The sequence below is a fragment of the Nesoenas mayeri genome (genome assembly GCF_963082525.1).
Source record: "Nesoenas mayeri genome assembly, chromosome: 2".
NCBI classification, from domain to species: domain Eukaryota; kingdom Metazoa; phylum Chordata; class Aves; order Columbiformes; family Columbidae; genus Nesoenas; species Nesoenas mayeri.
Window position 1 is genome coordinate 121,300,093 of NC_137543.1, and position 14,172 is coordinate 121,314,264.

At 38.8% G+C, this 14,172-nt stretch overlaps 1 protein-coding gene across 5 annotated transcripts in view; it reads right to left on the reverse strand.

Annotated features, from left to right (window-relative positions):
• The window catches only part of RBMS3 (RNA binding motif single stranded interacting protein 3), a gene marked incomplete at both ends in the record, with an annotated part of 435,160 nt that overhangs the window by 73,085 nt on the left and 347,903 nt on the right, over positions 1-14,172 (reverse strand). For 4 of the 5 annotated variants that reach the window (XM_080338490.1, XM_080338489.1, XM_080338487.1 and 1 more), the window contains one exon: positions 9,473-9,579. In XM_080338490.1, the coding sequence (XP_080194616.1) occupies positions 9,473-9,579 (107 nt within the window). Of the gene's footprint in view, positions 1-9,461; positions 9,580-14,172 lie in introns of all 5 variants that reach the window. The other variant, XM_080338488.1, reaches the window with a different exon arrangement.

The following is a 14,172-nucleotide window of genomic DNA, read 5'->3' on the forward strand; positions in this document are numbered from 1 at the left end:
AAAAACCCTTTATAATCCCTTGGGAAAGGAGAGATCCAAGATTTTTAAATAAGGGAGTTTCTAGAGTTAATGGACCTTAATGTTGCCTGGATCAGAGCTCACTACATGCCACAGCTTGCATTAGTGTGACCCGGGGACAAAGTTGCAGTGAGGGAGGGAAGGCTGCAAGGAAACAGGAAAATTAACAACTGCTCTTATTTTAGTTTCTTTGACATAAATAAGAATGAGGGTGCAGAAAGGGCAAATTGCAGCAGGTCTTCCACTGAAGCCCTAACAACGCTCAGTGTCCACGAGACCTGCAAACACACATTTACACCACTTACAGTTACTTGTCTCATGGATATATGAGCACGTGGTCGTGTCGTGCACCAAGCCTCAGCTTGCCCTCTAACCCCATCACACTCCAGAGCTGCGTGTGGATGCATGCAGAAAAACTGCACGTACTCCATGCTCTAGATAGCGGCATCATATCCCTTAGGTATTATTGGTCTTAGGGACACTGTTATGGGCCTGGCAAGTACAAAATAAGAAAGGCTGGGCACTCATCTCTTTATCCATGCTCCACATCCATACTGCACAGTGACATTATCAGAATCTGCTCAAGTACTTCAGCAGTGACCACTATAAATATCACTATCACATTTGCCAGAAAAGGAAAGTTTCACATTAGACAAATACGGCATAGCATGTGGCAATATGTGCATATGGTATACCACCTACAGTAATATTGCTAATATCCCCCCATTGCTGAATAGCCTTAAACAGCTGCTATTTCAAATAGCTGCTAAGAGGACTATTTACTTCTTTCTTGTCAAGTTGTATAATTCCTCCCTACAAAACTATGCTGGCTGGAAGCCCAGAAGAGGCAAGAGTTAGCCTGGACCAGTGAAAAATTTATGGTCTGAAGCATCCTAATTCATCAGAAATAAAAACTGATGAGCAATAATAACTTAGTGGAAAATTGTCTGCACTTTCCTCCATAGCACACAAATAGGAATTCCCAAAATAACCAATACAGAACATAGGGTTGGCCTCAGACAGCCACGTGACAGAGGTCCAGCTTATTCTGTCAAAAACACACAACTGAACATAGCTGGCACTGTGCTTAATAGAGTATTAACTATACTGAGGCACTGGCTGATGCCTCTATAGCAGTCCTCTGTTGTGCTGAAGTGTGTTTTCTTCCAGGTCTTCTCATGCAGCGTTTTGCTCACGTTTCAGTAGAAGGACAGGGTCTTATTCCTTCTTCTCAAAGTGATGTTGATCAAATGCCACTTGAGAGAGTGGCATTGATGATGGAATGCCACTTCAGGAAAAGTATTTGTCAGATAAACCCTCTACGGACACACAGAATTTTTTGTGTCACTCAGATAATGGACACATGTTCAACTACTGAATGAAAATTCTGCACTTCAACATTTCAGTATGCAATCCCTTAAAGTAATTAATAAAAGGTGTATCTGCTATCATTCCTGTACGTAATTATAAATAAGGATAATTCTCAATGACTACTTAACTAGTGTATTCAGAATGTCACAAGTGACATAGAAATAAAATCAGCTCATTTAAAACACCGATTTTTCAAAAGGACTAGTTAAATCATATGTGTTTACCCCACACTTATTTTTACGAAAGTGTCTGAACTTAGGACAAAGGAATTAAGATTTTCGCTATTTTGTTGTTAAGGTTTTCTAATTATTGACATTGGTGAACAAAGAAGTTCTAATATCAAGAAATGCAGTCTGCATCTTTCTTTAAATTTAAGCTCCGTCCTTCAATAAAGTTCAGAAAATATCAGAAAGCTTCTGGAAGGCAACAGTTTCCCCTGGAATTCTGAAGGCCTTTCTTCAACACCCTACTGTTAAAGATTTTCCATGGGCAAAGACAAGGTGTTCTGTTTCTGCTTTTTTTTCCCTCTCTTTGTTATGATTTGAACATAAATGAGCACATTTGCCTCATTAAAAAGACTCTTAGACCATCTCATTTGCATTGCTTATGTAAATTGGATTTGTAAATCTCTCAAAGAAATGATTAAGTTGTGGAGTGATTATTAAAAAAAAAATGATCGCATCTTCAGGATCATGTGAAATAAGGTGGGTTTATTATTTCTCTTCCAAATCTCCCTGAACTCGTACAAGATCTCTGCAAGAATCATAGAACATCATGAGCTGGAAGGGATCCACAAGGATCATCGAGTCCAACTCCTGTCCCTGCACAGGACAACCCCGCAGTTCACACCATGTGTCTGACGGCATTGTCCAGTCTCTTGACCACTGTCAGGCTTGGGGCCGTGACACCTCCCTGGGGAGCCTGTTCCAGTGCTCCACCACCCTCTGGGTGAAGAACCTTTTCCTAATGTCCAATCTAAACCTCCCCTGGCGCATCGTCCTGCCGTTCCCTTGGCTTCTGTCAATAGTCGCCAAAGAGAAGAGTTTGGTGCCTGTCCCTCCTCCTCCCCTTGTGAGGAAGCTGTAGACTGTGATGAAGTCTCCCCTCAGTCTCTTCTTCTCCAGGCTGAACAAACCAAGTGACTTTAGCTGCTCCTCATATGGCTTCCTCTCCAAACCCTTCACCAACTTTGCAGCTGATAAAGAGCAAGCTTTATCTGCCCAGCATCTGTCCTCCAGCAAACAGATGTATCTATAAATGACCAAATTTTAGGTTGCATGGTATCTTCTTTGTTGTTGCGAAGTAGCTTCCACGAACAGCCTCACCAACATATCACTACCCAGTCTCAGTGTACACGTCTTTCCCTCACTGTGTGCAAAACTTCACCATAATACTGACCAATTTCAGAGATACCCCATGTCTGTTCCTCAGAAGTGAATCTTCCCCACATCTCCTGGTGCTGGAGCACCTGCACAAAGCAAGGCTGCTGTCACCACAGGACTTCTCATTGTGCAGGAGGCCACAGTCTCCTTGGAAAAAAATGGAGAGGCCTACAAATTAAAAAAGTGTGAAATCCATTGATGTGATGGGTTTTCCAAGCAGAAGGCTCCCTGGGTTTCTCTTTCTTAACGTGAGATTTGGAAAAATAAAGTTGTACCCTAGGACTCAAGACATTTCTGTGGTGAATCGATGTGGGATTTAGAACAGAAGATAAGTCTCTCTTCCCCATCTCCTCTGACTCATCCCCTCATCCTTTCACACTGTAGTCTTCCCAGGGGAATGGGTGTACTCTTGGCTACTACAGTAGAATAATTTGAAATTTCAACACTGAAATTCCTGTAATCGCTTTGTTACCACCACAAATATCTGCAGTGGTAACAAATCTGATCTGATCTCTTGTGCTCTGACAGCAGATACTCTGACTGAAACACTTTTAAAAAGGAAGAGAGAGGAGGGTGAAGGAACCAACAACCCAAATGAGTTTCATTTAAAATACTGATTTAATAAAATAAGCTCAGTCAGCAATAAAGTTAACTTGGTAGAGTTCTTCCCTTCCATTATTTAAACAGTTCTGTCAGAAATATTCCACATTATTAGAAATATTTCTGAATTTAATTCTGAATAAAAACACCTTTCTTTTTTAGAGAAGGAGAAATCTAGGAAGTAAATGTGACACCTCTCATAGAGATAGATACATATGAAAGAAATGGAGCATTTCCCGGTGATGTGTGCTGCTTAAGCAGCAGCTGCAACTTCTGAGAAAAAAATGTGGTTGTGGAGAAAAAACTATATAATACCAAGGTCAAACTTGGGAAGTGACTCATGAAGCTCAGAAGGTCAGAGGTGGAGCTGGTAAACACAATGACAAGTTCAGATATCCAGATGAATGACAAGAAACCCTCTTTGTCCTACAGAACTGGACGGGAAATCAGATCTACACAGCTTCCGTTCTCGGTCTTGAGTCACTTTGTTTCCCCTTCAAATTATCTGAGAAGTTAGAAGAAAAGCGCTGAAGTTTACAAAAGTTAAAAAAAAAAAAAAAGAGACGTTAATATCCTCCTCATAGAGACATATGTAATGCAATATAATTACTCTGTTTCCACAACCAACTTGTACATTTAACCTTGCCATCTCCAGGCCTATGAACCATCTGCTTTTGGGGATCCGGCACACCTGTTTTGCCATCAGTCTGATCCCATGTTAAATCAGCTGTGGATTACAGTCACATCTGCACACTAGATGTGTGTGTTACAGTGAGTTAGGAAGACTTCGAGGGATCGCTTGCAGCGCTACTGAAAATGACAGCCCACCAAATATCTGTCAGGGCTAGAGCAGAGTGCAAAACAGGTTATGTCTTTTTCCCCCTGTCTCCAACATCTGTTTATTCTGCATAAGAAAACACTGTCGTGGTTTGGAGGAAAACCCAACTGCAAGAATATCTTGGAGGCAAATGCCAGAAGGAGATCCTCCTTTTCACTATATAAGGAAAACAAAAGCCAAAATGAAAACTATGAAAATTAATATCAGGAAGCAGGTACAGTCCTGATTTTGCTTTAACCAAACTACTGCCCTTAATATGAGTAGAAATGTTGTCTTTAAAATCTTCCTTTCAGGAACAGTGATTTCATATAGGTCATTATTTTAAAACATTTAGGAACATTTAAACTGGTCTTTGGTATTTGTGCCCTTTTCAAGGTTTCAGGCATCTTTTCAAAATGTTGCCCACAATGACAGTGTCTTGTGTCATGAAGAATTCTTAACTCATTGCTCTGTATCTTTTCACTTATTTGCCCTTCTACTTTCTCCCTCTGCGTAGGCTCTTCTTCAGGTTCAACTCCTCTCTTTGCTAAACTAAGCTTTGGCTGAAAAAAGCAGCATGAAAAATATTGGTCAATGTCTAATTTACATGCACCCTAAATATATAGTAAACGTCTTTGTGTGTGGTTTGTATATAGGGATACTACTGCCTATCTGGACAGGCCTGGAAATTGCCTCCCACGGAAAAGAAAATAATATTTTGTCTAGTTATAAAATACCTCACCCTTAGACATGGAGGATTATGAAACACATCTAAATGCTACCTGTCTCATTGGAAGCACAAAAAGAAATCTATGTCTGAGTTATAAATGGGCCTGGCACAGATCTAATAAGGATTTCCAAATGCCTGCTCTTGGTAAAGAAGGGACAACTGGCACCAGGATCAACTGCTTCAGCCCTTCATTGGCACTGACTTTACAAAAAAAATCAGGAAGTCTCTCAAATTACCTGTTGTATGTTTTTCTCTCTAAATTACTGTTTGCACTGGACAAAACTGTAATGAGTAGCAGATAAGAGGAGGAACTGGTAACAAAGGCAACATTCCCAAATTACTAGGTCATCTTATTTTTTTAAGAAAGAATTAAAAACATGTTTAATTCTTTAGACATTCACCAACTGATCTTGAAAGAAAACAAAAGAGAAAGGGGGAAAGGAGGAAGAGAGTGAAGCGGAGGAAATGGAGGTTAACCTCTTGGCTGTTGAGAAACAAAAATGTAACCCAGATTACAGAAACAAGAATGCAATCAATAGAAGAATTATTGGTAGCAAGTATTAAATAGACATCAGATCAAATTAAATGACAAGGGGGTTGCATTCGATGGTGCATGTCGCTGTTGTGATATATTCATCAATACTATAATGGTGATATTCTCTTGGAAGAATGACAATACAAATATTTAAATAGCCTACATTTTACATAAACTTGCAAACAAAGTACCAAAGGTTTCAAAATGCAGTGACTATAAAAAATACTTACTCACTTTGGGCAGACCAGATAAAGGCTGCCATTTCTAGAACTGCTTGTTCTAGAAGGACGTAAACAATAATAAACTTTGGGCTGATTCAAAACATTTCATTTGTTTTCAGTTTATGTGCAATTTCTCCCTTTCTACTAGATAAATGTAAAATAACCCTCTTTTAAATACATATATCAAAAGATTTTATTTCTGAATAACCAAAACAAAGTTTCAGTGAATCTGCAATAAAAGATTATGTTGTAAAATTTAAATTGCAGTTTTTAATCCAGTCTGGTCTCAAGTTGTAACTAATCTTGATTCTCCAGATACGTTTTCAGCTAATGAACATTTTTTTTTTTTGAGAAATGTCACCCACTTCCTGACTTGTCAGTTGCAGTTTAGACGTAAATTAAATCAAGTATTTTACAGACAGAATTTGAATGTGATTACCCTCTATCACCATCTCAACATGATCTTGTTAGAGAAAGTTTCAAAACAGCGTGCTGTATTGAACTAGTGTGACTCAGAAAAAGCTGTTCTGAAATAAAAAACCAAACTAATAACTCAGTTATTAGATCAGAATTTCACTGCAAATATTTTCAGCATTTTCAGGTTTCACTATACATTTACTGTACCTGCATGTTCAATGCCTAATTTGACAGCCTTTTACAAAGCCATCAGTAATCTAAGCTCTTGGGTCCTTAGTCCAGAACTGGTCAGCCATCACAAATCCTCAGTCAAATGCCTCAGTAAATCTGCTGAGTATTTCCTGAGGCTCCAAATAACAGTGGAAGGGTAAGGACAAGAAAGTGCTATTCAAGGTCAGGCATTATTCCCTGGTTACAACTGACCAAGTAACCAAGTACCAAAAAGCCCCCCTGAAAAGCCCTAAAGAAATTCAGTGTATTCCTAAAGACTTGTCTTTTAAAAGTTAGCCAATTTCTCAGCCAACTCAAGTACTTCTGTATGGCTGCAATCTACAAAAATGTATGATAGTAATAAGATTTTATATTACATTCTGCAGCGAGGCCTGAAAACACATCAAAAAAATTCCCCAGAAGCTCCTGATAAAAGAGAGCAAAACCACTAAGAACAGCATGGTCAGAGAGGCAAAATCTTGCTTCTCCCTGCTACATCTCTGGCCATTTCCCCCTGACAGCAGAGTATTGGGCATAGCTGCCTGCCTCTGCTTCATATACTCAAATTTGAGGGCAGTGACAGAACTTTTGGTGCCATTTCTCTGGGGTCTGTCCTTCCAAGCAATAATCCCCATGCACACTCAGTATTAACGCTGGTTAAAACTCAGAAGATTCAGAAATGCCCTTCACATCAGTATTCAAGAATGCAAAGGCTTATCTGAACAGCAGGCAAACATATCTTGATATAGATGCTGCAGGATTTGGGCAGGTTGGAAATATGGGGGGAGTAATCTCTTGGACACTATTTCAGTGCTTTACTGTGGGGAAGAAACCAAGGAAAAAGTAGAAGTTCAGGGAATATTTTGAGATCCCATGTCTAATCAGAACTATGACAGTTGTCATATATCAATTATTTCTCACTACTCACTGTCTGTTCTTTTTTAAAATAAATTAAAGTTGACAGGAATAACTGTGGGTAGGCTACCCAAGTGCTGCTATACATAGAACGACTGAATGGTACATCATGGTTAGAGTAAGATCATTAAAGGAGAAAGAGTTAGAAAAACCCTCTTGGATATAAAATGTAAGAGTAATTAACAGAAGGATTTTGCATTGGAAAGACGAAAATGAACAATGGTGGGCAAGAAATCAAATAAATGAGTGACCCTAAAAGAGAACATGCATTCTTGTCTTTGATGCTTTGAGTAGTAAATATCTAATGTGCAGCAAGGCATTAACCAGATGTTAGTAAACAGAGCACATTCCTAGCCAGAAATATTTCTGAGTTTGTATCTTTACAATATTTCCATGTTTGTAGATTATACCATGACAACAGCTCTGTAGTTGACTGCAAACAACAATAAGGAATGATGTTAGCCAGCACTCATAACTAGTTTTTAAATGTTGATACAACAAACACACCAAGTGCACCCTGCCTCTAGGTCACAGGGATGTCACTGTGCTTAATACGAGCCTCTCCGCTAACGTGTAATAAGCTGATGCCCTGAAGCTATAGGCATAACAATGCCTTGTTGGCTTTAACTTTATATTCTCTTGTTTATTGATTTGAACTGAAGGAAGTACACAACAGTGGAGATAATAGCCATGATGACACTTACTATTTAAACAGGGATTTAGAGGTCTTTAAAATATGGATTGTTGACCTTATTGAGGGCTTGTTATTGAGTCCTATATATAGACCTTTGTTTTTCAAGTTCTGTATAAGATGACCTGAGTCTACCACTTATAGTACTTCTCAGGCACTTGTTCCTCAGTAGGTCCTTAACAAGACAAACTGTAATTGCTCCTAAGAAGATGTATCCATTTTTTGATACATACGACACAACAGACTGCAAAGAACCTTTGGAGACTTCTGCAATCTCTTGTATCAAATATGGCTGCCACACTGGCACTTTCAGCCCACAAAGTTAAAATATTTTGGAGTATTTCTGTTGGAACAGCATACAATAACCACCTTGCTGAAAGATATTTCTATACTATCAGGAGGCCTTTCTGTCTGGTTTAGGTGCTCACCCATCATGCTAGAGTACGTATGTCATAAGATAATGGCTTGAAAAGTATCAGCTAGCAAAATCAAGTAGTTACAAAAATGCAGAAATTCTCAAGAAATATGTAACACAGAAATATAAAATAGATTTCTTGTTAATTTGCTTGGTAAAATTGAAGCAAATATAGCAAAACTCACAAAAAAAAGGGGGAGGGGAGGGAGGGGAAGAGAAAACAAACAACAACAAAACAACAACCTGTATTCTAGTGGGTCACAGCTGAGCAATATATTTCTTTTTCCTTGAAGTCCAAATCATAAACACAAAGAACAGGTGTTTAGGACAGAAACACTTGTAAGTCCTTCAGCCTCTGTAGCTACCATCAGGTATAAGAAGGTATTATGACCAGATCTACCTCATTTATTCAAGTGTCTTTATTCTAGAATAACATCGAGAAGAGTAAACAAACTCCTGAAGAGTCAAATAAATTCCTTTCTTATTCCACCCACGTTTGGAACCACTTCATGTACAAGTACACAGAAAGGAAACTCCAGCAACAGACATTTTGCAGCAGAGCAGAAAGCAACATTTTTAAAAATTTTTTTCTTAGTCTTCGTACACACGAGGGAGCTGAGGCTACTGTAAACTGTTTTGTCTTGGACAGAGTCAAGCACCCAGCTCAGATAAGCTTTTGGAAAACCTTTACATGGACCATACATTTGGATGAGCAAGTGGATCTTTCCTTCTTGTAACAACCCACGTATTCCCTGCTGATGTTTTATCAGCAGGAACTATATCAGGGAAACAACATTGTCGTGCTGCTTGAATGTAAATTGATTTGGGGTTTATAAAAGGCACGGCACGGCTGCTGATGGCACACCAGTAGGAGAACACTGGGCTCAGGTCCGGCTGCAGGCAGAGAACTCGCGGTGGGATAAGGCCGCGCACAGTTCCACACCAAGCTCTGAAATTTTCTTTCCCTGCAACTTTACACTCTGCACATTATTGTAAGCCTCCCCCTCCCCCCTGCTTACATATTTTTTCAGTGTGAAACTACTGTACTTCGTGTGCAATCTGATTTCTTCATAGCCCTGAAAAGTAAACTGCCAGATCTGCAGCTGACTTCTGCTAAACCCCAGGAAAATAATTGCCACGTGGCACTTACCTCTCCTTCTCTGGGCCACGGCCTTCCATTCTGTGTGTATTTGCTTTGATTCTGGCGCTTCTTTTGCCCTCCATCAGCAAATTTGCACAGCAAAGGCTCAGTGGGGGCTGTGAAGACAAGAAACCCAGTCTATATTAGCATCCCTCCCAAAGAAAGTGATTATACCAGCAACAGTAGTGCTTTGTAATACTGATCTTTTGAAGTAAAATCTTGCCTTCTGCAGATATTTTTTGCCTCTTTTAGCCTTGACTCCACTGGCAGCTGTTCTTACTAACTAAGCTTCAAAAAATATATACTGGCAACCCTTAAAAGAATTTACCAAATATTGTTGAAAAAATACTCAGCCTACGCAGAATGTTAAGTTGCTGTAGTGGAATAGTAGAGTCAGGCATTAGTTGCAGCTAAGTTAGACACGTATTCATGACCAGCATTAGCGCAAGGATAAACACTGCTCCACTAAAGCAGCTTTCTGTTTTCATTGTAAAAACTTTGCAAGAATCTGTTAAGGAATAAGTGTTCTCGCTATTTTTACATTTCTCGGCACCAAATCCTTTAAAAATTTGTATAAACAGAATAAAATGAACACTTTTGCCAAGCACAACCCAATTAGCTTTCTTTTCCTCTTAACTCCTCTTTTAAGCAAGTTGGCAGCTGAGAAAACCTCTTTCCTCTCCAGCCGAGATCTGGTGTGTGCAAATACAATAGTCAGGGGTGCCAGAGCCCTGGCAAGAAAGGATATTCAACAGAGTTGCACACCCCAAAAGGCAGCTCACAACAGGGCACCCTAGTGAAGAAATTACCACACATCAAATGGCTACAACAGGGAAGGGACCTTTGTGTCTTGCGATCTTTTCCCATCTACGCAACTTTTAACAGCCTCATAAAATATTTTTCAGCCAAAACTGTAATTAGCTTGCCAGTGGGAACTCGCCTTTGCTGCCTCCTTCTTAAAAGAGGGGCCAAATTCTACCCACTTTATTAGGTGTATATCAGGACTTCCTTTATTGCCTACATCAACAGAGAAGTAAACCATTTTTAGTTTGGTTGTAAATAATCTAAAAATGATGTGTCACATCTGAATCTTTCCAAGAATTTTTGGGTTCCCAGAGAGGCTCTAATTAATTAACCATGGATTGTGATGGAAAAAAGGCAAGAAATCTGCTCTTTCCTCCTCGTTTCCTGTTTCTGGGAGGCTAGAAATTTTGGAAGAATAGAAGTGCAGAGAAACAAAGGAAATTATGTGGTAAGAGAGTTAGACAAGTTGCTGATTTATTTCTTTGTAATGAAAAATATTATTTGGTTAAAGGATAAGTTCATATAATATTAAAACAAGCTCACCTCCCCAGCCTCTTAGTTACAGTCAACTCAAAAAGACAGTATAGACTAAAATTATGACCACATCAAAACTGCAACCAAGGAGCAAAGCACACAATCTCACATCAAAAATGCAGTTTCTCATTGGGACAGCATCACTTCGGCTATTTTGGAAGCTTCAACAGCTTTGTTTTTTCATTTCCATTTTACCAGGCTAGTAATTTCCAAGGTCGCTAGAAACGGAACTGCAGGGAACAATCCATTATTGGCAGAAAGCTTGACTGTGTGACCCCAGAGGTCCTTTCCCACCTCTGACTATGATTATTGTATCAGCTTTTGGTAGAAGCAATGCTCAGCCAACCACTTTAAATTTAAAATAAGGAAATTTTAAAAGCATCTAGGTGGCTGTGGAGATTCTTTCTGCAAATGGAGAGATGTTACAGGGCTGACCGCCCTGCACTTCCACCAGTTTTACTCCAAAGCATGATGCTGCATGATTTCAGAGCAGTTCCTTGCAATCCACTTTGATGTGACTGTGAGGGAGGAGCAGGTGCTAAGCCAGCAGTAGGGAAAGATCTATTAAATATCACATCTGAAGCTTCAAAAGCTTTTTGTTTTAAGCACTGAACAACTATCAAGCAACATATGATATCATTAGGAGGACCATGCAAAACCAATCTGCATGTTAGAAATTAACATTTGCCATGCTCATCTGCTAATGTACACATGTGGGATTAGCCCATATACTATGATGTGGTTGAGCAAGCTAGGAAGTCATATGGTTTACTACACATCCTCTCTATATATTAGCCAACCACAATAGGAAGCTGTTACTTTTCTGGACTATCTAATATCCAGCATTACCATCTGATAACCTCTTATTTGTTAAATTGAGGCTTCCTGAAGTTGACTGAGATTGAACAGAACTGCCAAACAACTTTAACTCTCATCTAGGAAAAAAAATGAACAGCATCATAAAGACTTCTCAGGAGTCAGAGACGAAGATGGAAAAGACAACAGTGCCATGCACTTCACAGGCACGGGAGGTTATATTGCTCTACAGCAAATGGAGAAGAATTATTGAGAAAAAAAGCTGATCTGTGCTGATCAACATTATCATAAGCAAAAAGATCAAAAGAAAATGTTCTGACAGGAAGACAGAGTTCAGATAAGTTAGGTTTGGGTTGTTTGGGGTTTTTTTAAAAAAACACAGGCATGTAGCACATTACATCCAGCAAGACAGAAAATTATCTTTTTAGCTCTGAAGTGGTGTAGGTCTTTACGGTTTACACCTGGAAACAACTATGGTAACCAAACTCGAAAGATAAAAAAAGCCAAATTTATGATCTTTCTTCTTTCAGGATGTAAGGTGGAGCGTCAGAGAGTCTTAAGAGTACAAACATGTTGCTCTGAGCAAGCAGAAGAACTCATCTCTCTGGTTGACTTCAGCTCTCTTAAAATCTCTTGTAAGAAAGGTTTTGCAAGATCAGATGCACGTGAATATTTGACATTAGTACCATAATTCTTACTGATCAAATACATAACAATAGAAGATACCAGAAAGAGCATATCCTATTCCAGTAGATCAGCAAACTATTTCTATGTTGAATTGTTTTGAATGGTTTCATGAAATGTCAGAAGAGCTTTAAAAATGATAAATTTACTTCAGGTACGAAAAAAATCACAATTAGTTACTATGGTTATCAATTCAGAAAGAAAATAGTTAGGAACTACTCATACAGTATCAACATTCTGTGAATAATATCAAAGAAATGCAGCAGAGCTGGGATATTTTACTCCCAAATACTTCAGAAGGGGAAGAAAGAAGAAGGGCAATCTTTTAAAACTTCTTTTTTTTTAAGCTATCTTCCATTCCAGACAGATACTCTTCAATTTATGGACTGAATTTTACTTTCCTTTTCTTCTGTATGAACACAGTGACTGAAAATAAATGCCTGCCTTCTTCTCTCACCTTTTGTACTGCTGACTTGATAGAAAATGTAATTTGGATATCTGTAAATGCTCATATATTGAACCAATAAGCACATCTTTTTGTATGGTTCTTGACATCCTCAAAGTTTTGAGCATGTGTGGCATTTTGAAGCATATCTGGAAAATCTACTGTCGGTATTTTCCTGCCAGAAAACTGAGAATTGATTCACTTGAGACAAATTTCAGGCTATTCCATCCTGATAAACTCTTCAAGATAGAAGGCATGACTCTTTCTTTGACTTCTACCTGACAGTAACAAATAGAAATATCAAGAATAAATAACAGCTTTACCCTGAACAAGGTTCATTAAGCCATAACCTATTTTTCAAGGAGAAGATTTAAATGCTTGCTGTTGTTCCATTCAAAGCCTACTTTAGTTAATAAGACATAAATAGCCCTGATCTTGACTTTCAGTCCTGAGAAGGAAGCAGGATCAAATTGATAGTGCTTCTAAACAGCTTTTGCCAAGATATTCAGAGCTGCTTTGGGAGAGGGCAGTAGTTGCTAGTGTTCAGATTCTGTTCCCACAGAAGTCAATGGCTAAAGCCCTCCCTTATGTCAGGCCCTGAATTTATTCTAAGAGTTCAGCAGAGGTGAAAGAAAGACCCTGGTTTTATGTCAATCAAGCCTGTCAATATTGTTGGAGCTCCCGTAGGAGATCAGCTTCTCATGCTCCGCTATTTTAGCTGGACAGACTGCAGACAGACAGCTCTGAACTGCCTAAAGGCTCTTATATCACCAAAAGCAACACTGGTACTTCAGACAGGACAAAACCTTTAGATGGAAGGAGATGGGGATAACAGTGCCTCCTTCTTGAATCTGGCAGGCTCTTAGAAATGTTCCATCTCAGGGAGGTAACTTCAATTAAATTGCAGAATTTAACAAAAAAACCCCAAACTTCTAACTACTTCTGAATACATAATTTCCTTATTCTTTCATTTATCGGAAGGCAGATACACTTGAGCTTCTACATATGCAAAAATGTATATATTCATGAGCATGTGCTTCATAAAGGAAGATGAAAGCTGTCATATGCATTCAGTGAATCTTTTTTGTTACTTCAGGTGCTCTGAAACATATTCTGTCTTAAGAATTACTGAAAAAAAGCTTGTCCTCCACATCTTCTGATTCTTAGTCATAAGGCATCATCTGTCCAGCAATGGCAAGAATTACATACACAAAAAAGTAATAACAAGAGCATATTTATGTATTTTAACTGCTTTCACTATGAATATTTTTGAAGACAGAATATTTTTCAGCATGCCAGGAGGAGTTTAATCTCTTCGCATCTTGTGTAAAAATGACAGTAAAATTTCCGGTACATAGGAACAAGTGCATTGTGAACATTCATGTGGGTCTTTAAACACTTTCATTTTGTCAATGTGAAGAAACAT